The 21,626-nt window shown below is 46.7% G+C and overlaps 1 protein-coding gene across 2 annotated transcripts in view; it reads left to right on the top strand.

The window, feature by feature from the left end:
* The window catches only part of PLEKHM1 (pleckstrin homology and RUN domain containing M1), a 238,048-nt gene that overhangs the window by 50,142 nt on the left and 166,280 nt on the right, over positions 1–21,626 (top strand). The window contains exons 1-2 of one of the 2 annotated variants that reach the window (XM_030220672.1): positions 10,581–10,660; positions 18,950–19,044. In XM_030220672.1, coding sequence (XP_030076532.1) covers positions 18,991–19,044 — 54 coding nt within the window. In that variant the 5' untranslated portion in view covers positions 10,581–10,660; positions 18,950–18,990. Of the gene's footprint in view, positions 1–10,580; positions 10,661–18,949; positions 19,045–21,626 lie in introns of those variants that run through there. The other variant, XM_030220671.1, reaches the window with a different exon arrangement.

Genomic DNA, 21,626 nt, shown 5'->3' with positions numbered 1-21,626 from the left:
GCCCCGCCCGCGAGCTTGGGACATTGTCCAGCTGCTGGGATTGATGACAGCCACGATGGAAGTGGTACCCTGGGCGAGAGCGCACCTGAGACCTCTACAGTATTCCCTACTCCGGAGATGGTCTCCTTTTTCTCAGGATTACCAATGCAGACTTACTTGGCTCCCTGCGGCCCGACTCAGCATGGAGTGGTGGCTCTCGGACAGCATGCTGCGGCGAGGAATGCCGCTGACGCTCCCCGTTTGGTGCCTGGTGGTAACATGCCAGCCTGAAGGGCTGGGGCGCACACTGCAAGGGGAAGCATGCCCAGGGTCTATGGACACCCGAGGAGTCGGAGTGGTCCATCAACCGCCTAGAGTTGAAAGCGGTGTTTCAGGCGCTTCTGGCCTTTCAAGTGACCCTGGAAGGATTGGCTGTCAGAGTGATGTCGGACAACACGACAACGGTGGCCTATATAAATCGACAAGGCGGAACAAGGTGCAGAGCACTAGCCGCGCAGGCCGAACTGATTTGCCACTGGGCCGAGCTGCATCTTCAGTGTCTGTCGGCAGCTCATATTGCAGGTCAGAGCAATGTGCAGGCCGATTATCTGAGCAGGCATCAGATCGATCCAGCAGAATGGAATCTGGCAGACGAAGTTTTCCTGCAGATCTGTGCCAAATGGGGCAAGCCCGTGATGGATCTAATGGCGACAAGTGCCAATACCAAAGTCCCGTGCTTCTTCAGCAGACGGAGAGATCCTCGCTCGGCGGGGTTGGATGTCTTGGCTGAACCCTGGCCTCCGGGTCTACTTTGTGTTTCCCCCATGGCCCTTGATAGGGCACCTGCTCTTGCGGATTCGGCTGCACCCAGGAGAAGTGGTCCTCATCGCCCCGGATTGGCCAAGGAGACCTTGGTATGCAGACCTCCGACAGATGCTCCTGGAGGCTCCTCTGCCGTTACCTCTGGTACCGAACCTGTTGACTCAGGGACCGGTAGCCATGGAGGACGCCAGCCGCTTTGGTCTTACGGCTATTGAGAGGGCGCAATTGAGGGATAAAGGTTATTCCAATAAAGTTATTTCCACTCTCCTGCAAGCCCGCAAGCGGTCCACTTCCGTGGCTTATGCCAGGATTTGGTGCCTGTTTGAGTCTTGGTGTGCTTCCAGAGCCATTGCTCCAATGCGGGCTCCTGTCTCGCCGATTCTGAACTTTTTGCAGGAAGGTGTACAAAAAGGCTTGGCCTATAATTCCCTGCGGGTGCAGGTGGCAGCGTTGGCCTCCCTTCGTGGTAAGGTGGAAGGCGTGTCTTTGGCTGCTCACCCAGATGTGGCACGGTTTCTTAGAGGGGTGCTTCGGCTCCGACCTCCAGTGCGAGCACCCTGTCCAGCTTGGAACCTGGGGCTAGTTTTGAAAACCCTGCAGGCATCTCCTTTTGAGTCGCTTCGGCGAGCATCGGAGAAAGATTTGACACTGAAGGCCGTTTTTCTGGTGCCCATTACCTTGGCGAGACGGGTGTCAGAGCTCCAGGCGCTGTCCTGTAGAGACCCATTTCTGCAATTTTCAGAGTCCGGAGTCACGGTTCGGACCATGCCTTCCTTTATGCCTAAGGTGGTGTCAGCCTTTCACCTAAACCAGCCTATTTTCTTGCCCTCTTTTTCAGAGGAAGAGTTTCCAGAATCTTTTGGGCAGCTGCACCTTTTGGATGTGCGCAGGACTCTGCTGCAGTATCTGCGAGTTACTAACTCTTTCAGGACTTCTGATCATCTGTTTGTTTTGCTATTCGGTTCTCGCAGAGGGTCTCCAGCGTCTAAAGCCACTATTGCCCGCTGGCTCAAAGAAACTATCTTTTCAGCTTATCTGCTGGCCGGCAGGGTTCCGCCTGTAGCCTTTAAGGCACATTCTACTAGAGCGATTTCTTCCTCTTGGGCTGAAACTGGAGCACTCTCTCTTCAAGAGATATGCAGTGCAGCAACATGGGCTTCTAAGCTCTCCTTTGCCCGACATTACAGGCTGGATGTGGCTGCCAGGAGGGATGCGCGTTTTGGTGCACAAGTGCTAGCGCGTGGTGTGGCTTGTTCCCACCCTATCTAGGGATTGCTTTGTTACATCCCATACGTAATGGCTTCATCTGCTTGATGACAAGGAAGGGAAAATTAGGTTCTTACCTTGGTAATTTTCTTTCCTTTAGTCATAAGCAGATGAAGCCATGAGCCCTCCCTGTATGATTGTCTGTATGCTGTGAATCTGTTTTTCAGGTTCTGTTCTAATTTCCTGAAGTTCCTTCCTTGGGAGAAAGTTGGAAAACAATCTTCAGGATTCATGTTCAGTTTAAATTTAGGAGGATGTGCTCATTCCCTCCAGCATGTTTTTTTTGGAGGATGTGTTGATTCTCTCCAGGAGGTGCGTGTGTTCCCCTCCAGTTCTATAAATAGGAGGATGAGTTTATTCCCTCCAGGAGGATGTGCATTCCCTCCTTTATGAGTTCATGCCCTTGTGATGGGCCATCGTTCGCTGTGAGGAAAGCTCTTGTGATTCCCATTGCGGTTTGCCATACTGCTTTGGAAGCTTCAAATACTGAAGAGGCAGTGGAGCTAGCTGGCCAAGAGGTCTGTGAAAGTTTGAGGGCTCTCTATCTCCCCTGCTGGTTGATGGACATAACCCATACGTAATGGCTTCATCTGCTATGACTAAAGGAAAGAAAATTACCAAGGTAAGAACCTAATTTTCCCGTACATACTCCATTAGTAATCTAAACCTAGATCTACAACAGCGTGATACATCTCCATGCTGTTTTTTCAATTTTATATCATTATCTCTGCTCCTACTCCATCCCCCCCTTCAAATTCCACCTCCTTCTGAGTCGTCAATAAGTATTTTAATCCTTGCACCTTGTGGTTCCTTGTCTGGAGCGGGGTAACGCAACCCCCTCCCCCCTTTCCCACATGGTAAGATCCCTATTCCCAAACAACAAAACTTCACCTTACAGTTGGTCCCTGTGATTCTAAAACATCTAAAGATTATAATAATACAGACATTAGTGATTTCATAAGAAACTACATGCTCTCAATGGTCGTGCATCCCAGACTGGAGACCAGATCTGCTGAAACATCCTGCAATGATGTGGACACCCAATCTTTCGAATTTCAGCATCTTGGGCAAGTCATGATTTTGCATCTCTCTTGATTTTTATAGGCTACATATTTACATTGAACACTGTGCTGGCCTAGTGTACAGCACTGGGACTGTCTATATTTTACATTAGAGTCCCTGGCAACATAATTAAAACTGCTACAGGTTTTGCTGTGTATAACCAGTGCTGCAATGTTTTTGTTTTTTTTAATTATATAGCCTGGGAATGTATTGATTTAATTTTTTTAGTTGGCTGCTACCTGACTGGCATTCTGAGTAAAAGGCCTCAGAGAATTCCATGAACCACGTTCTTCATGTTTTCCATGAACTTGTTGGTTTATGATTCAGATTGAGTGGGCAACTCGGCATATCACATGCTTCTCCTTATCTAATTTCTTCCTTTTGCTTGACCTTTTCACTCAAATAACACTTGATTCGTTCCAATTCCTTCCTAAAAAAAAAAAAAAAAGGTCCAGTTTATTATAGTCTTCTAAAAGTATAATAAGAGAGAATATCCAGAATTGTAATTTCTAATTAAAAATGAAGTTAGGTGACGTACCAGTATTTACAGGAAGCTGACATGTTAATAAGTTGTTACATTTGTGCTATGAAGAAGATGCCACTTTACAGCTAATTTCTCAGACTGAGAAGACCATGTACAGATGAAATAGATTTTGTTCAGCTATTTTTTAAAAATGCTTTTCTGATTGCCTAACATGGCGTGTGCTTTGGGAGGTGAGTTCCGGTGCTGTGGTCTGCATTGTGCATGATTACATCTCTCTTGATTTTCAGTAGTTTTATGGCGGTATTTTCTAACCCCTATTATTGATTTTATTATTGTAAACTGTGTAGATATGATTGATATGCAGTATATCAAATTGTTAATCAACTTGAAAATGTAGGAATGAAAGAGAGATTCTCTGAAAGAGGATACCCCAGGGGTTATGTAGATGAAGGTTTTAAAAGAGAATTGAGTAAGAGATAAGGAATCAGATAATAGGATAGTCTGCACTATTGAATTTAATCACATGTCTGTTGTGCACGTTCTGAAAAAGCACTGACATATTATCACCAGCACTGAGTGCTTTTCAAATAAGAACCTTCTTGTTGCATACAATAGAAGCAAGAACCTTACGGGTCTCCTTCAGTATTTTGTAGGAAAAGGCATATAAACACATTTCCTTGTGGCCACTTCTCAGTCTGTAATGATAATGCTATCATTAAACAGATGATCCATCCAGTCGTGGGAAAAGTTTTCTAGTCGTAAATCTGAAAAGGTTAGTTAGTGTATGCTGCAACTTGTGCCTGGGGTCTGATGTACCTGGGTAAGATTAAAATAGCACTTGACGTCAGATTGATTGAGCATCGAAATGCTATCAAGAGGAAAATAGTGGACAAACCGCTGGTAGGACATTCTGTCAAGCTTAATCATAGTTTTGAGGTCTACAGATTCTTGGTCCTGTGTAAACCGTCTGTTCCTTGGAGAGGAGGTGATTGGAGATAGATTTATAGTAGTCTGAGAGGGCTGAATCAAGATCTCAATCTTGCTGTGTTTTTATGATTTGCTCTCTGTCATTAAGTCCATAATGAACTTGCATTGGTAAGTTCATGCTTTAAAGGTCAAGCACTTAGTTTTTGATATTCTTTTGCTCCACTTCTTACATATTATCTATATATTTTTTATGTGGTTATTTTATATTTGCTTCCTTTGTAGTACCGCTTTTTAAAAATGCTGTTCATTTTGTTTACTTTTTCCACTCTTGAAGAATGTTGTTCTTAGTGACTGCATTATGATTTTAAAGTTTCCCCAGCTTTAAATAATTGTCTTTCGTATCGACACACTGTTTTCTTCTGAGAAACCCGTGCTGCCTGTGGGACACATCGGTTAGGACGTCATTGGCTTGCATATGTGATGTGTGGAACACATAGCATTCCTGGCATTTGGTGTGAACTTCAAGGATTTTAGGCAGGCTAAACGCGGTGTGATTGGCTCAGAGACTTCAAGGTCTCTTAGCTGAGTGAAGTATGTCCAAAAAGGATGTTTTTATTATTTTGTGGGGGGGACGGGACATCCAAAAAGGCCGCCTTTTTGGATGGACGTAAACTGTACTTTCCTGCTACGATCAAGCTGCATGGGAGCCTTCCTGCAGCAAGCCGTGGAGGGGGTGAGCAGCACGGCGTCTTCCTTTCGGGCGGCACAGGTTTTTAGAAGGACGTCCAAAAAAGAACGTCTTTAGAGGGGGGGGGGGTTTCAGGTGAAGGACGTCCAAAAAGGACGTCCCTGACAACATTATTTCTTCCAATTTGCCCAAACGAGAGGTGTAGACCTCCAGTTAGGTTTTTTCATGGTAAGGGGATCGGAAAACTGTATTGCATCTCATTATAATAGCCTTGCAATAGCCTTTGGATCATCTGCATTCCGTTTTCGTTAGCTGCTACCGTGATCGGAAAATGGCCTTTAGGGCATGCCAGGGTTTACTACTTGCTCGTTAATGGCTCGTTAAGTTTAGTGCATCTGGCCCTGAGTCAGCTTCAAAGAGCCTGTTTAAAAAAGGCCCTTAGATTCAAAACTATATAAAGAAGAAAGGTCCCACTGAACTTTCTTTCTGAGAAGTTCCGAGAGAAGAGGACATTTCTCTGGTAAGTGAACGTTATTTTGCTTTGTGCTTTGGGAACTTAAACATTGGGGTTTAAAGGAGCAATTGTAGATTAGTGTTAAGCAAAATAAAAATATAAAAAGCTAATTTTATTAATTGGTCTCCATAGTCTTTTCCACTTAGTTTTAAAAACTTTGTAGCAAAGCATTAACAGAATCTGGCAGGCACTACAGGATCTAGTTTAGTCTTCCCACCCACCCCTAGGACAACTCTTCATTTATTGTCAGTTATTGTAATTAGGGTAACAAGCAAGGAGTGCTCTTACAGAGTTTTAAATACATTTCATTACCATCTAAGAAGGAAACACACAATCAGACAATATACTATATAAACTAAAATACACTTTTATATTAGGCTAATATCCTTAATACAGCAAGTTTTAAATGATTGAAAAACTCAAAAACACTAAGATGGAGTCAGCAGTCCAGCAGCGAGAGGGGTGCTATCCAGTCTTTTGCATTGAGTGTCACATGTATGATTATCTCCCAGTTGGTGAGATGTCATATGTGTGTGCCCGATGCAAAGAGCTCCTAGCTCTCAGAGAACATGTCCGTTCTCTTGAGGCTAAAGTAGCAGACTTGGTGGAGTTGAGGGAGACAGAGAGGTACATAGAGGAGACCTACAGGGATGTTGTAGAGAAGTCCCACCTCCAGTCTGGTAGCCCTTGTGCTACCTTGGAGGAGGGAGGTCTCCTAGAAGGAGAGCATAACCCTGGTGAAGTCGGAAGTACTTCTGTAGCCAGGACCTGCCCACCAGGGGATTTACTATCCTCTCGCACCGAGGATATGTCTCCAAGTGCTGCCTGGGAGGGAAGGTTAGGACAGCTGTTGTAGTTGGTGATTCGATCATTAGGCATATAGATAGCTGGGTGGCTGGAGGACCTGAGGATCGCCTGGTGACTTGCCTGCCTGGTGCGAAGGTGGCGGACCTCATATAGATAGGATTTTAGATAGTGCTGGGGAGGAGTCCGCTGTCTTGGTACATGTGGGTACCAATGACATAGGAAAATGTGGGAGAGAGGTTCTGGAAGCCAAATTTAGGCTCTTAGGTAGAAAGCTCAAATCCAGATCCTCTAGGGTAGCATTTTCTGAAATGCTACCTGTTCCACGTGCAGGGCCCAAGAGACAGGCAGAGCTCCAGAGTCTCAATGTGTGGATGGTGCAGGGAGGAGGGTTTTAGATTTGTTAGGAACTGGGCAACATTCTGGGGAAGGGGGAGCCTATTCCGAAAGGATGGGCTCCACCTTAACCAGGGTGGGACCAGGCTGCTGGCGTCGGCATTTAAAAAGGAGATAGAGCAGCTTTTAAACTAGAAATGGGGGGAAGGCCGACAGTCGCTCAAAAGCGCATGGTTCGGGAAAAGGTATCTTGCAAAGATACCTCACAAACAGGGAAGATAGGGTTTCTGGATAGTGAGGTTGCACAACAGACCGTGGTAGGCCAGGTGCCCTTAAATACAACTAAAGATCAGACAAAAGATGTCAAATCAATAGTGTCAGGTACTAAGCATCATGCAAATAAGAACAACAAACATACTCTGAAATGTCTATATGCAAATGCTAGGAGTCTAAGAAATAAGATGGGAGAGTTGGAATATATTGCACTAAATGAAAAATTGGATATAATAGGCGTTACTGAGACCTGGTGGAAGGAGGATAACCAGTGGGACACTGTCTTACCGGGGTACAAAGTATATCGTAATGATAGGGTAGATCGGACTGGTGGAGGGGTAGCATTGTATATTAACTTCTTGGAATCGCTGTGGATTAAAATTCCATGTGTAAAGGGGAAAAGGATAGTGATAAGAGTGTACTACCGTTCACCTGGCCAGGATGAATAGACGGATTCAGAAATGTTAAAGGAAATTAGGGACGCAAACAAACTGGGCAACACGGTAATAATGGGTGATTTCAGTTACACCGATATTGACTTGGTAAATGTGACATCGGGGCATGCTAGGGAGGTAAAATTCCTTGATGAAATCAAGGACAGCTTTATGGAGCAGCTGGTACAGGAGCCGACGAGAGAAGGAAAAATTGTAGACCTAGGCCCAGATGCACTAAACGTTTTTCATCGTTAAATGAGCCCTTAAGGAAGAATTTCCGATCCTTTCCATGCACTAAAGCCTATTTTTCGACGGTAGTAGCAGCTAACGAAAACGGAATGGAGATGAGCAATTAGTGTGAAAACCCCATTGAAACGACATGCACTAACCTTTTCCGATTGCCTTTACGCAGGAAAAAGGCAGGAAAACTAACGAGAGGTCTGGACCTCTCGTTAGGACAGCTCTGTGCCAGGAAAAAGTGTTAAGTGAAAAAATAAACAAACTTTGAGCCAATCCCAGCGCATTAGCAGAGCTAAAAGCGCTGTGATTGGTCCAAAGGACCTCAGAAAACACATAAAAAAATAAAAATAAAAAAAGGATCGGGAGGGGGCAAGGGCGCTCATCAGGAGCGTCCTGTACGGACGGCCTTGCCCCCCTCCCCCCGCTGCTCCCCACTTTCCGCCGCTCCCCCCACCCCGAAAAAGCAAACTTCTAGAAGCCCCTGCCCCCCTCCCTTCCTCACTACTCTCTCACCTCAGCTCCGCCTCCCGACATCCTCAGTCCGTGCCCCGCCCCCTTTTGGGGTCGTCGCCGCCATTCCCCTCCTCCATCGGGCCCCCCTTCCTCTTACCGGGCCCGTGCAGCGCCTCTCTCCTCTGTCCGAAGGCGCTGCACGGGCAAGAAGAAAGCTGAATCAGCTGATGCCTGCCTTCGCGATGGCGCGTCTTTCTCCTGCTGCGCCCGCCCCTGTCTGACGTCAGTAACCTACGTAGGTTACTGACGTCAGACAGGGGCGGGCCCAGGAGGAGAAAGACGCTCTATCGAAGCTAGGCGAAGGCAGGCATCAGCTGATTCAGCTTTCTTCTTGCCCGTGCAGCGCCTTCGGACAGAGGAGAGAGGCGCTGCACGGGCCCGGTAAGAGGAAGGGGGGCCCGATGGAGGAGGGGAATGGCGGCGACGACCCCAAAAGGGGGCGGGGCACGGACGGAGGATGTCGGGAGGCGGAGCTGAGGTGAGAGAGTAGTGAGGAAGGGAGGGGGGCAGGGGCTTCTAGAAGTTTGCTTTTTCGGGGTGGGGGGAGCGGCGGAAAGTGGGGAGCAGCGGGGGGAGGGGGGCAAGGCCGTCCGTACAGGACGCTCCTGATGAGCGCCCTTGCCCCCTCCCGATCCTTTTTTTATTTTTATTTTTTTATGTGTTTTCTGAGGTCCTTTGGACCAATCACAGCGCTTTTAGCTCTGCTAATGCGCTGGGATTGGCTCAAAGTTTGTTTATTTTTTCACTTAACACTTTTTCCTGGCACAGAGCTGTCCTAACGAGAGGTCCAGACCTCTCGTTAGTTTTCCTGCCTTTTTCCTGCGTAAAGGCAATCGGAAAAGGTTAGTGCATGTCGTTTCAATGGGGTTTTCACACTAATTGCTCATCTCCATTCCGTTTTCGTTAGCTGCTACTACCGTCGAAAAATAGGCTTTAGTGCATGGAAAGGATCGGAAATTCTTCCTTAAGGGCTCATTTAACGATGAAAAACGTTTAGTGCATCTGGGCCCTAGTCCTTAGTGGAGCATATGATCTGGTGTGTGAGGTAATGGTGCTGGGGCTTCTTGATAACAGTGATCGTAATATGATCGGATTTGATATTAGCTTTGAAGTAAGTATAGATAGGAAATCAAATATGTTAGCGTTTAACTTTAAAAAAGGAGACTGGTAAAATGAGAACGGTGAAAAAAAACTTAGACGGACGGACGGACTGCGAGGGTCAAAACTTAACATCAGGCGTGGATGCTGTTCAGAAACACCGACCTGGGAGCCCAGGCCAAATACATTCTGCGTATTAAAAAAGGAGGACGGAAGACCAAACGACAGCCGGTGTGGTTAAAAAGTGAGGTGAAGGAAGCTGTTAGAGCCACTGCAGCTCCTTGTGACTCTGGGCAAGTCACTTAACCCTCCATTGCCCCTGGTTCAAAATAAGTGCTTGAATATATGTAAACCGCTTTGAATGTAGTTGCAAAAACCTCAGAAAGGCGGTATATCAAGTCACATTTCCCTTTCCCTAAAAGATGTATTATTTCTAACTAATATTGGACAATAAGTATGTTTTTCAATGAAATGATTTGACTACACACCGTATTGGCCTTGAAGAAGCCAACCAGATGATCAATGTGGAATAATGAATTAGACGAGTAATATCTGGGGATAATCAGGTTAATACCACGGGGTTTTTTTTTTCTGTTTACTGTTTAATTGATCTTGTTTCACTCTCCCTATTTAGTGGTCTAAGGAAGAGAATAGAATTACCTGACTGAAATAATTCCTACATATTAATTTCTCTGTACTTCCAGCAAGTTTTATCGCTTGTACAAATTTAAATGGTTATAAATAAATGTAAAAAAAAAAAAAACACAGTTTTTTTTGTTTGTTTTTTGTTACATTTGTACCCCGCGCTTTCCCACTCATGGCAGGCTCAATGCGGGCAAATGGGCAATGGAGGGTTAAGTGACTTGCCCAGAGTCACAAGGCGCTGCCTGTGCCTGAAGTGGGAATCAAACTCAGTTCCTGAGTTCCCCAGGACCAAAGTCCACCACCCTAACCACTAGGCCACTCCTCCACTGGGAGAAGAGGCTAATAAAAGCATGTCAGAGCCTCCTTTTCTCCTGCTAAATTCTTTCTTCAGTTAGGGTTTCCGCCTACTTAGCCTCTCCCATTATGGGCTGATCTCTTTTCTGATTGCCCCCTTCAAGCATCCTGCATTTCTGTGCCTTAATTCACTAGCTGTCTCCTAAGTGGACAGTCAGGAACACTTTCCAGCCTGTGGAAGGAACCAGGAGAAGGGTACAGCAGCCGCCTTGCTCTTTTAAGTAAGAAACTTTAATTCAAGATCTTGGTGTCAGCTGCTCTGAGGGTCACCTTTCTATTCTCTGCTGCATTTAGGAAACACATGATCCTTTGGGGTTTAGAAAAGGGAAGTGGCTGCTGATTTAGCCTCTCATATTGGCCGTGTGACAGCCTGTGATTTGACTCACCAAATTATTTTAGTGTGCAGTGTTGCATAGAAATAAATGGAGGACTTTTTTTGGGAGAAATTTAAGTCAGATGTTTGGAAATGAGCCTGAGAATTCTTGGCACAAGAAAGTGTCATTATTATTTGTGAGAAACTGTAAGCATAACAGTTTAAAAGTGTGTACACTGGTTTAAGGCTTTTTTAATTGTTTAATTCTCTTTGAGTGGTAGAAGCACAGGGTAGGTTTTGCCTGACAGTACAGCTTAGATTTGAATTTATTTGCAACCTGACTCTTACAGGAGCTATTTTATGATATACTCTCCACTAGCCCATAGGAACAGAAGTATAGTTCATTTTTCTCTTTGGAACCTGCCAATTATTGTAGGAGGCTGTGTTATAACGGCCTACATTGCTTTTCTAACACAGCCTGAGTGGTGTAGAGTAAAAATGAATTGATTTTTCACTTTCACAAAAGTACAAAGACACTTTTTAAAACAAATAGGAGGAAATATTTTTTCACTCAAAGAATAATTAAGCTCTGGAACTCGTTGCCGGAGCGGTTAGCGTATCTGGGTTTTAAAAAAGATTAGACAAGTTCCTGGAGGAAAAGTCTATAGTCTGGTATTCATATAGATGTTTGGGGGTGGGGGGGAGCCACTGTTTGCCCTGGGATTGGTAGCATGGAATGTTGCTACTCTGTGGGATTCTGGAATCTTGTTGTTCTTTGGATTCTGGAATGTTGCTACTAATTGAGTTTCTGCCAGGTACTTGTGACCTGGATTGGCCACTGTTGGAAACATGATACTGGGCTAGATGGACCATTAGTCTGACACAGTGTGGCTATTCTTCTGTTCTTATGCCTTTGTAAAAAGTCCATGATAACAGAAAAGGTGTATCATCATTTGAACTTTAGTGTGTCAGTAAATGCTGGATTTTACAAAACAGAGCAGCTAAGTGGAGCGTGTTAAGGAGTTTGTCCTTTAGAAGTTGTTTTAAATGTCAGAGAGGTAAGCACAGTTGCCCCCTTGATCATTCCTGCAAACCCATTGGAACAGGTGTAAATTGAGCATCAGATTATTTTAAAGTATGTGTGAATTGCTTATGCAGAGTTGGAAATAGATGCTTACTTTTCTGGTCTTCCCAAACTAATCTGCAGATAAGGGGATGGGGACAGAACCTGTGGGGATGAGATGGGGAGAAATGTTGTCCCCATGTAATTTTCTACTTTGAAGGCTGTTAATGAATTGGTCAGTTATTTATGTTTTAAGTGATGTAGATGACAATATTTAGATTTTTTTTCTTTTTGGAAAATCGAGCAAAAGTACTGGTTACAACTGGCAAAATTTGCATGGGGGATCCTGTGCATTCCTGCTACCAGCACACCTTCTGTTGCAGGAAGGATTGTGGAAGACAGGAGATCTAGACTGAATCCTGAGATTGTTCATGACTTCTTATTCATCCACAGATTAAAAAATCATAACAGTGCTTCATAGGGCATATTTCTCTCCCGCTAGGGCATACAGAACGGGTTGTATTTTGTACCCCTGGACATTTTGACAGGATGGATTAGGATTTCTTGGGGTAGTAGAAGTAGGCTATTGTCGGGGATGGAAGGATTGGGTGGGGGGTTATTATAGTTGTTCTTTATTATTATTACTAGTAAAAAAGGCCCGTTTCTGACACAAATGAAACGGGCGCTAGCAAGGTTTTCCTCGGAGTGTGTATGTTTGGGAGAGTGTATGTGAGAGTGACTGTTTGAGAGTCAGAGTGAAAGTGTGATTGTGTGAGAGAGAGCGTGAGTCTGGGTGTGAGTGTGTTTGTGAGAGAGTGTGTGTGTGAGAATGAGAGTGTGTGCAAGTGTGTATGTGAGACACAGTGTGAGTGAGAGTGTGTGTGTGTGGGCGAGAGAGAGAGTGTGTGTGAGACACAGATTCTCTGTTTGAGTGAGTGTATGAGACCAAGCGAGTGTGTGAGTGACTGTGTGGCACATAGAGAGTGAATGTGATACAGTGTGAGACAGAGTGTGTGAGAGTGAGAGTCAGAAAGACATTGTATATGAGAGAGAGAGTGTGAGCCGTGCCCTCCCAATCCATGGCCATCTGTCCCCTGCCCCCTCCATTCATCCTTTTCCAGCAATTCCCCTCTGTCCCTGAGCCCTGCCCTCCCAATCCATGGCCATCCATGTTTGTCTGTCACCTGCCCCCTCCATTCATCCCTATCCAGCATTTCCCCTCTCTGCCTGAGGCCTGCCCTGCAATCCATATCCATCCATGCCCATCTGTCCCCTCCATTCATCCCTATGCAGCAATTCCCCTCTCCCTGAGTCCTGCCCTTCCAATCCATGCCCATCCATGCTCCTCTGTCACCTGGCCCCTCCATTTTTCCCTATCCAGCATTTCCCCTCTCTGCCTGAGGCCTGCTCTGCAATCCATATCCATCCATGCCCATCTGTCCCCTCCATTCATCCCTATCCAGCAATTCCCCTCTCCCTGAGTCCTGCCCTTCCAATCCATGCCCATCCATGCTCCTCTGTCACCTGGCCCCTCCATTTTTCCCTATCCAGCATTTTCCCTCTCTGCCTGAGGCCTGCTCTGCAATCCATATCCATCCATGCCCATCTGTCCCCTCCATTCATCCCTATCCAGCAATTCCCCTCTCCCTGAGTCCTGCCCTTCCAATCCATGCCCATCCATGCTCCTCTGTCACCTGGCCCCTCCATTTTTCCCTATCCAGCATTTCCCCTCTCTGCCTGAGGCCTGCTCTGCAATCCATATCCATCCATGCCCATCTGTCCCCTCCATTCATCCCTATCCAGCAATTCCCCTCTCCCTGAGTCCTGCCCTTCCAATCCATGCCCATCCATGCTCCTCTGTCACCTGGCCCCTCCATTTTTCCCTATCCAGCATTTCCCCTCTCTGCCTGAGGCCTGCTCTGCAATCCATATCCATCCATGCCCATCTGTCCCCTCCATTCATCCCTATCCAGCAATTCCCCTCTCCCTGAGTCCTGCCCTTCCAATCCATGCCCATCCATGCTCCTCTGTCACCTGGTCCCTCCATTTTTCCCTATCCAGCATTTCCCCTCTCTGCCTGAGGCCTGCTCTGCAATCCATATCCATCCATGCCCATCTGTCCCCTCCATTCATCCCTATCCAGCAATTCCCCTCTCCCTGAGTCCTGCCCTTGCAATCCATGCCCATCCATGCTCATCTGTCACCTGGCCCCTCCATTTTTCCCTATCCAGCAATTTCCCTCTCTCCCTGAGTCCTGCCCTCCCAATCCATGCCCATCCATGCTCCTCTGTCCCCTGCCGCCTCCATTCATCCTTTTCCAGCAAGTCCCCTCTCGCCCTTCCATGTTCCCCCCCACCCCCTCGCATCCATGCTACGCTCTCTCCCATGTCCCAGCCTGGCCCGCCCTCTTCTCCCCCCCCCCCCCCCTTCGCATCCATGCATCCTTTTTTTTTTTTTATTCTTTTTAACTTTACCTCCGTGGCGGTTCATGCAGCGAAGCGTCAGGGAAGGAGGCGGCGCTCCCGACGTCTAGCTTTCCCTTCGCTGTGTTCCGCCTTGTTTTGAAGGCGGAACACAGCGAAGGGAAGGCTAGACGTCGGGAGCGCCGCCTCCTTCCCTGACGTTTCGCTTCCGGATTTGTTTGTTTTGTCGCGAGGGCGGGGCAGAGACGGCAGGCTGAACCCTTCAGCCTCAGCCTGGGAGTGACGTCAGATGGCTTCAAGGCTTCAGGCTTCAAGGCTTCAGGCTTCCGGCTTCAAGTTTCCGGCTTCACAGAACGTTGGCTTCAGAACGTTCACGGTGCGTTTTATTATATTAGATTATTGTTTTCTGTTTGTGATTTATAAACAGTTGCACAGCATATTGTTCCTTTTTATACTTTAATAAAAAGATTTCGGTATAAAATCATAAGTGTTTGAGATTTCTGCAGATGAGGATGGAGCCCGGGAGGACAGAGCTTGCGGGAACGGGAACAGACTTTATCTCCATGTCATTTTCTAAATCTAATAGCAGTTTTCTAAAATCACTATATACACACATGTAAAGGCCACTTTTTACATGTGCAAATGCCACTCAAGACTTCCTTAAGGAGTCCTTTTAGAATGCCATGATTGGATAAAAAGTACAGGCATACTTTGTACAAGTTTTTGAACTTTCAAAGCGAACGTTTTCATGTAATTTTGCTGTGAAAATTTGTTCTAGGTAATTATGTGCTTACATTATATCTGCTCATCAGTACACACAATGGTTTTTGCAATTTATATGCATACAGTCAAATTTGAGTAAGTGCAAAAACCATCTTAACTCTGCCGCCGAGAGCACCTCTGTTCATTCTCAGTAAGCTTATGCAAATGCAGGATGTATATGGAAATTTACTTGCATACCAGGCAACTATTTCAATGGGTATAATGCTTTAAAAAAATTACCCATTGCCCTCTTAATGACTGAAAGCAAATCAGATATTAGGGGGTTTGAGTTTGTTTTTTGAAAGTAGCTAACAGGGATGACACCTGAACAGTGGGATGTGGGGAGTTGTTCTCTAGACAGAGAGGGCTTAGAACCAGGAGGAAGCATGTTTTAACTGAAGAGAGCGATGGGCACAAGTTAAAGGCAGGGGTGATAAGAGTGGCAGCAGAGAGATATCAGATCTTTGACAGGTTGGGAGACACAAAGACCCAAATTCTATAAATGACGCCTTAAGTTGTATAAGCTGATTTGGCCACATGAATAAATTACGTGTACAACTTAATTGATTAACAAGCTAGTCTGCACCACTAATTGGCTTTAATTAGAATTTACACGCACAACTTTCAAGGCATATTCTATAACGTGGTACACGTAAATTCTAATGTGCACCGCTGAAAAGGGGTCGTGGGCGCACTATTATGGAATACACCCGATCTGTGTCTAACCCCTCCCCCCCCCCCCCCCCCCCCCCCCCCCCCCGTTTACTAAGTCACGCTAATGCTGACAGCCCTCTCACTTTGAATGGACTGTGTCAGCATTGCTGCCTGGCTTGGTAAACAGGGGGGTTACTTAGGTACAGTAATTTAGGCCTGGTTTTAGGTTGCCTAAATGGGTGCACCTAAATTTTAGCTGCCTAACTTTAGGCATAGTTTATAGAATCACACTAAGTGAGTGGTTCTTCGGCGCTGTATTTTAAGTTGCCATTTATAGAATTTGACCCAAAGCCCATAGATGACTTTGCATGTCAGAAGAAAGATTTTGAAATTTGACATGAGAATGAAGGGGAAACTGGCTTATAGAGGGAACAGAAAGAGGATTCAGGATGACCAGCCAATAAATTTTCAGTGATAGACCTTTGAGGTGACCCCAGCAAGCAAAAAGGAGCAACATGCCTTCAATGTTAGGGAACTGTGGGGTTTGTTTACATTGGATAGATGATAGTTAAAGCAGGAGCTAAGATGGATGATACAAGAAGAAAAAGAAAAAACATTTCTTCCTTTCTTATACTTTGTTATGGGAACATTTTACTTAAAAAAAAAAAAAAAAAAGAAAGAGAGAAGACAGTTCTCAGTTTTCTTCCTAAATCACAATCAAACATACTTCTGGAGGAATTCTGCGCCAAAAAAGTGCCAATTCTACACATACTATTGTAAAATCTTGCTTACGTTGTTCATATACCACAATATAAACACTGTCTTTGAGTAATGATGTAAGATGCAATACATAAACATGTTGGTACTCAAAGACGTAAATGTGTTTTGTTTTAATTTTTACATGATTTCACAATCATCTATCTCCTGACTTGGCTGCCCCATCTCCCTTGCCATCTCTTTTCCCAGGCTTGATTCCCTCCTGCAAGTTCTTCTCTGCCCTCTGCAGATTCAATCCTTCTCCATTCTCAGTTCTAGCTCTCCCCACCATCTCCCACCCCCGTCTCGATGTACCCCCTACTCTGGACTCTGTTCAGTGTCATAGCTAGAATTGGATTTTATTTATTTATTTATTTATGTATTGCATTTGTATCCCACATTTTGGGCCCTGTGCAGAGAAATTTAAGATGGGCCCCTTATAACACCATCCCTTCCAATGTAGTAGAGACTTAGGGGGAGGGACCCCTTCAGAGGTTCAGTAAACAACCCCTGCAGAAAAGCAAACACATTTCAGACCAATATAGAAAACCTAGGAACTGAAATGCAAGGTATTAGAGATACACATTTCCCAAAGCTGACATATGTTTGTTTGATTTATTTATTTATTTATTTATTTATTTACAGCATTTATATCCCACAATGTTTAAGATTTTCTATACAGTCTTTACTGTACAAAAAAGTCAAGGTGGTTTACAGTTTGGAAGTCTTTTCTGATTTGATTTGTGTTTTAATCATCACAAAAGGAGGGGGGTAACCTCAAAATTCAATTAATAAAGTTTAAAATATATATTTTTTCTACCTTTGTTGTCTGAGCATAGCTTTGGTCCTAGTTTCTTTTCTTCTTGTCTCTGTTTCCTTAACTCTCTTTCCTTTTTAATATTATTCTCTCCCTGTGACCACCATCCATCATCCCTCTTCATTCTGTCTAGCATCTTTCCTCTGTGTCCGGGTTCCTCTCCTCCCCCATCTTCAGCATTTGCCCTCTGTGTCCCTATCCTATCCTCATATTTAGCATTTTCCTTCTGTGTCTTTGTCCCTGTGCTCTCTTCATGCCCAGCATCTCCTCTCTCTGTCCCTCCACATGTCCAGCTTCTTCCCTTTCTTTCCTTCCTCTGCACCCCTCATTCTGGGGCTAGCATCTTTCACTCTCTCACCTCTCTCCGATGTCCAACATCTCTCCCTCTCCCGGCCCACTTTCTAACCTCCCCCCCCCCCCCCCCCCGCACCTCGTATCTAGTCTTTTCTCTCTCTCACATACACGGGTCTGGCATATCTTCCTTCTTTTTCCATTTGCAGGTTCGACATCTGTCTCTAGCCTTCTGTGAACCTTCATGCTCAAGCCTCCAGCTGGCCCTGCCAGGGCCTTTCCAGTGCCACATCCCACCTCCTCTGATGTAATTTCCTTTGAGTGGTACACGGCATAGAAAAATGTCCTGACGGGGTCAGCCAGGGGCTACCAGCTTACATCACTTCCATTCCTGGTGCAGGTTTGGAGGTCCGTGGGATGCTGGACGCGCAGAGGGGAGAGAGGCAGCCCTGGGCTTTTTACTGGGCTTGCTCAATGGTAACTACATCCTGGCTATTCCCAGTTCTCTCTCTTCTTGCTCCGCCAAGATCTTAATTTACTTGTTTTCTCTGCACCCATCCTAGGCTCAGACCCTTTTCCTCCAGTTCTCTGCATACATCCCAGGTCGCTCTGTGACATCGTCTTTCTTGCTTCCTCCTTCAAACCATGTGGTCTTATGTTGCTACTGCAGCCTCCTCATTTTGCAACCTATGCTGCCTCACGGTGTTGCTTCTTAGGGTTGTTTAGGGCTCCAGATCCACTCTGTTACTTCCTTCTTGTTCCTGGTTTCTGGTCCCAGTGCTGAGTTGTGCAAAACAAAAGCAGAATTCTGCATGGGAGGGGAATTCTGAGAAATTGTGCAGTAGTATAGAATTCCCCCCAGGAGTAAATAGAAATAAATCTGGATAGTGGAAGAGGAGTTCAAGGTTTTCTAAAGGTTAGCATGTGTCTAGAGGAAAGGTAGAAAATCATGCAAGAGAATGGAGAAGACAAATTAGAAACAAGAGACAGATTAGGATTTCATCTGCAAAGCAGTGATAGCAGCTCCTCTCTCTGTGAGTGAACAGTGAGCCCAGAAGATGCCCTGAGAGTTGCCAGCTATTAAGGTTGAAGAGAGAGATGAGTTATTATCCAGCATGTGGAAGGAGATACAGTTCAGAGTCAGACAAGTAAACCCCAAAGCAAAAACAGTATGTAATAAAGGAGCTAGCAAGCAGATTATTTATATGTAAAGGGAACAGGGCTTTACCTAGGCAGCAGTCACCTGTATGTATTGCTTCCGTTGAGAGAGCAAGAACCTTCTTTAAGAGTACCTTTAAATTTTGGACAGACAGCTTGGTCTGCTTTCCTAAGGGTCGCACAAGAGTTTTGGTGTAGTGCAAGTTATATCTTGTAGAGCTACCAGGGACCAGATAAGATCTATTTTACAAATGCATTTCTGTCTTCTTCTAGGTGTCATGTAATCAAGTAACAAGGCAGTCAGAGGAGGTGAAATGCTGTCTACCCACATGCCTGAAAATGGGTTGGACCCCAGAGAGGTGAAACAGGTGAGAAGAAGGGATGGCCACGGCTTTCCTCCAGTGAAACGAGAGCATTGCTTTGGGACGTTTTCATTATCTCCCAGATTTGGGAGCCACTCGTCACTTTGTGGAGCCCCTAATATAAGACTCTTAGTAGCACAGACTCCATTTAGCGACCCAGTGCTGTGTGAGAAGAAATGCCCTGATTCTGTTGTTGTTGTCGTATTCCACAACAGAATCAGGGCATTGGGGTGCCCTGATTCTGTTGTGGAATAAGAGCATAAAACCCGCATTGGTGTACCTAAATTTCAGTGCAACCATTTATGCCAGGTCTATGGTGCAGCCAGTTAAAGAAATGCCTTTCACTTATTTTATTGTGACTGAATGAATAGCAGACTCTTTTCTATAGACTTATTTTTTCTCACCCCTTCCTTGACAATCCTCACTCTTATTTTTTTAATGTTTGAATCGTTAAGGGTCCTTTTACAAAGCCATGCTAGAAAGTGGTTGGTGCTGTGAGTAGTTACTTGTGTTTGCCATGCGCTCCAGCCACCTTCAAGCGCAGCTGAAAAACGGACGCGATTGGGGTTTTTTTTAATGGCAGCATACTAATTTCCCCATTAGCATGTGGCCATTACCGCCAGGAGCCCTTACCGCCAACTATTTAGGAGATGATAAGGGTTCTTGTGCTAATTGGGTAGCACGTGGTAATGTGCCCTTGGTACCCGATTAATGTAGGCATGCCTACTCTCTGCTCCCAAGACATGTCTCCTGTGGCAAAAAAATACATACCGCAGTAGTGCCCTTTTTCTCCGAGGACAAGCAGGCTGCTTGTTCTCACTGATGGGGTGACGTCCACGGCAGCCCTCCAATCGGAACACTTTCTAGCAAAGTCCTTTGCTAGTCCTCGCGCGCCGATGCGCACCGCGCATGTGCGGCCGTCTTCCCGCCCGAACCGGCTCGTGCCGGCCAGTCTTCTTTTGTCCGTGCTCGGTACGGTCGTGTTTCGCCGTTCGCGCCCCGAAAGTTGACCTCGCGCGTCGTTTATCGACTTCGTTCTTAAAAAAAAAAAAAAAAAAAGGTGTCGGAAGGAGACCTTTATGGTTTTCTCCCTTCCCGTACTTCTAGTTTTGCCCCGGTAAGTTTTCTTTCGTCGTCGGGGTAGGCCCTATTTAGGCCTCGGTTCGAAGTTTTCTTTCCCCTATTTTTGTGGTGCCATTTTCGCCATTTCGAGTTTTGATCTCGCCGGCGCGATTTTTCCGCCCATGACATCGAAGTCTTCCAGCGGCTTCAAGAAGTGCACTCAGTGCACCCGGGTAATCTCGCTCACTGACAGGCACGCGTCGTGTCTTCAGTGTCTGGGGGCTGGGCACCGCCCGCAGGACTGTAGTCTGTGTTCTCTTTTGCAAAAGCAGACTCAGGTAGCGAGATTAGCCCAGTGGAACGTTTTGTTCTCGTGCTCTTCGTCGGCATTGGCACCGGGAGTATCGACTGCTTCGACGTCGTCGGCGCCCGGACCTTCATCCTCGCCCCCGATTGCATCGAGTGCATCGAGGCATCGGCCCTCTGCATCGGGGCGACATCGGAGGGCTGCGTCGGCGTCGGTGGTATCGAGACCTCCTCGTCTGCTGATGTCGTCGGACGGTGGTGCTTCGTCTGGAGTGCAGGTGAGGGCTGTCCATTCCCCTGCTGGTGGCGGTGAGCCTTCGGGTGGGTCTCCCCCTACCCTGAGGGCTCCTGCGGTACAGCCCGCCCGAGACCGACCTCCTTCGGCCTCGGCCCCGAGGAAGACACGGTTGGATTCTACGTCCTCGTCGGTGCCGGGAAGCTCCGGTGACATGCTTCGTCCCAAAAAATCGAAGAAGCATCGTCACCGGTCCCCTTCCCGTGTCGGCACAGAGAGCTCTGGGTCGCCGAGGGAGTCGGCACCCAGTAGGCATCGGCACCGAGAGGACCGCTCGCCCTCTGTTCAAGAGGTGTCGGTGCGCTCCCCTTTGGACAGCCCGGAACAGCCTCCACGCCCGGAACAGGTTCTGACATCGACTCCTGCATCGGCTTCCATGTCTTTTTCCACAGCCGCTCTGCACGAGAGCCTCCGGGCCGTTCTCCCAGAGATTCTGGGAGAGCTGTTGCGCCCTACCCCTCCGGTACCGGGGTTGCTTGCGCCACCGGTACCGTCGAGTGAGGCGCCGGGTGGCCCATTGTCCGGGGTGAGGTCTCCGACATCGGTGCCGCTTGCGGTACCGAGTGCGATAGCCTCCCAGGAAGGCTCCCCGACTACGTCGGCGGAGGGAGCTTCGCCGGTGCGGGCGAGGGAGTCTACCTCTCGACGCTCCCACCGTGACCGTGGTTCCACGGAGTCGAGCCGGGCACGGCTTCAGACACAGGTCCGTGAACTTGTGTCTGACACCGATGGTGAGGCCTCGTGGGAAGAGGAAGAGGACATCAGATATTTCTCTGACGAGGAGTCTGAGGGTCTTCCTTCTGATCCCACTCCCTCTCCTGAAAGGCAGCTTTCTCCTCCTGAGAGCCTGTCTTTCGCTTCCTTTGTCCGGGAGATGTCTACGGCCATCCCCTTCCCGGTGGTTGTGGAGGACGAGCCCAGGGCT

Source organism: Microcaecilia unicolor, chromosome 12, assembly GCF_901765095.1.
Source record: "Microcaecilia unicolor chromosome 12, aMicUni1.1, whole genome shotgun sequence".
Taxonomy (NCBI): domain Eukaryota; kingdom Metazoa; phylum Chordata; class Amphibia; order Gymnophiona; family Siphonopidae; genus Microcaecilia; species Microcaecilia unicolor.
This window is presented reverse-complemented; position numbering and strand designations above follow the sequence as displayed.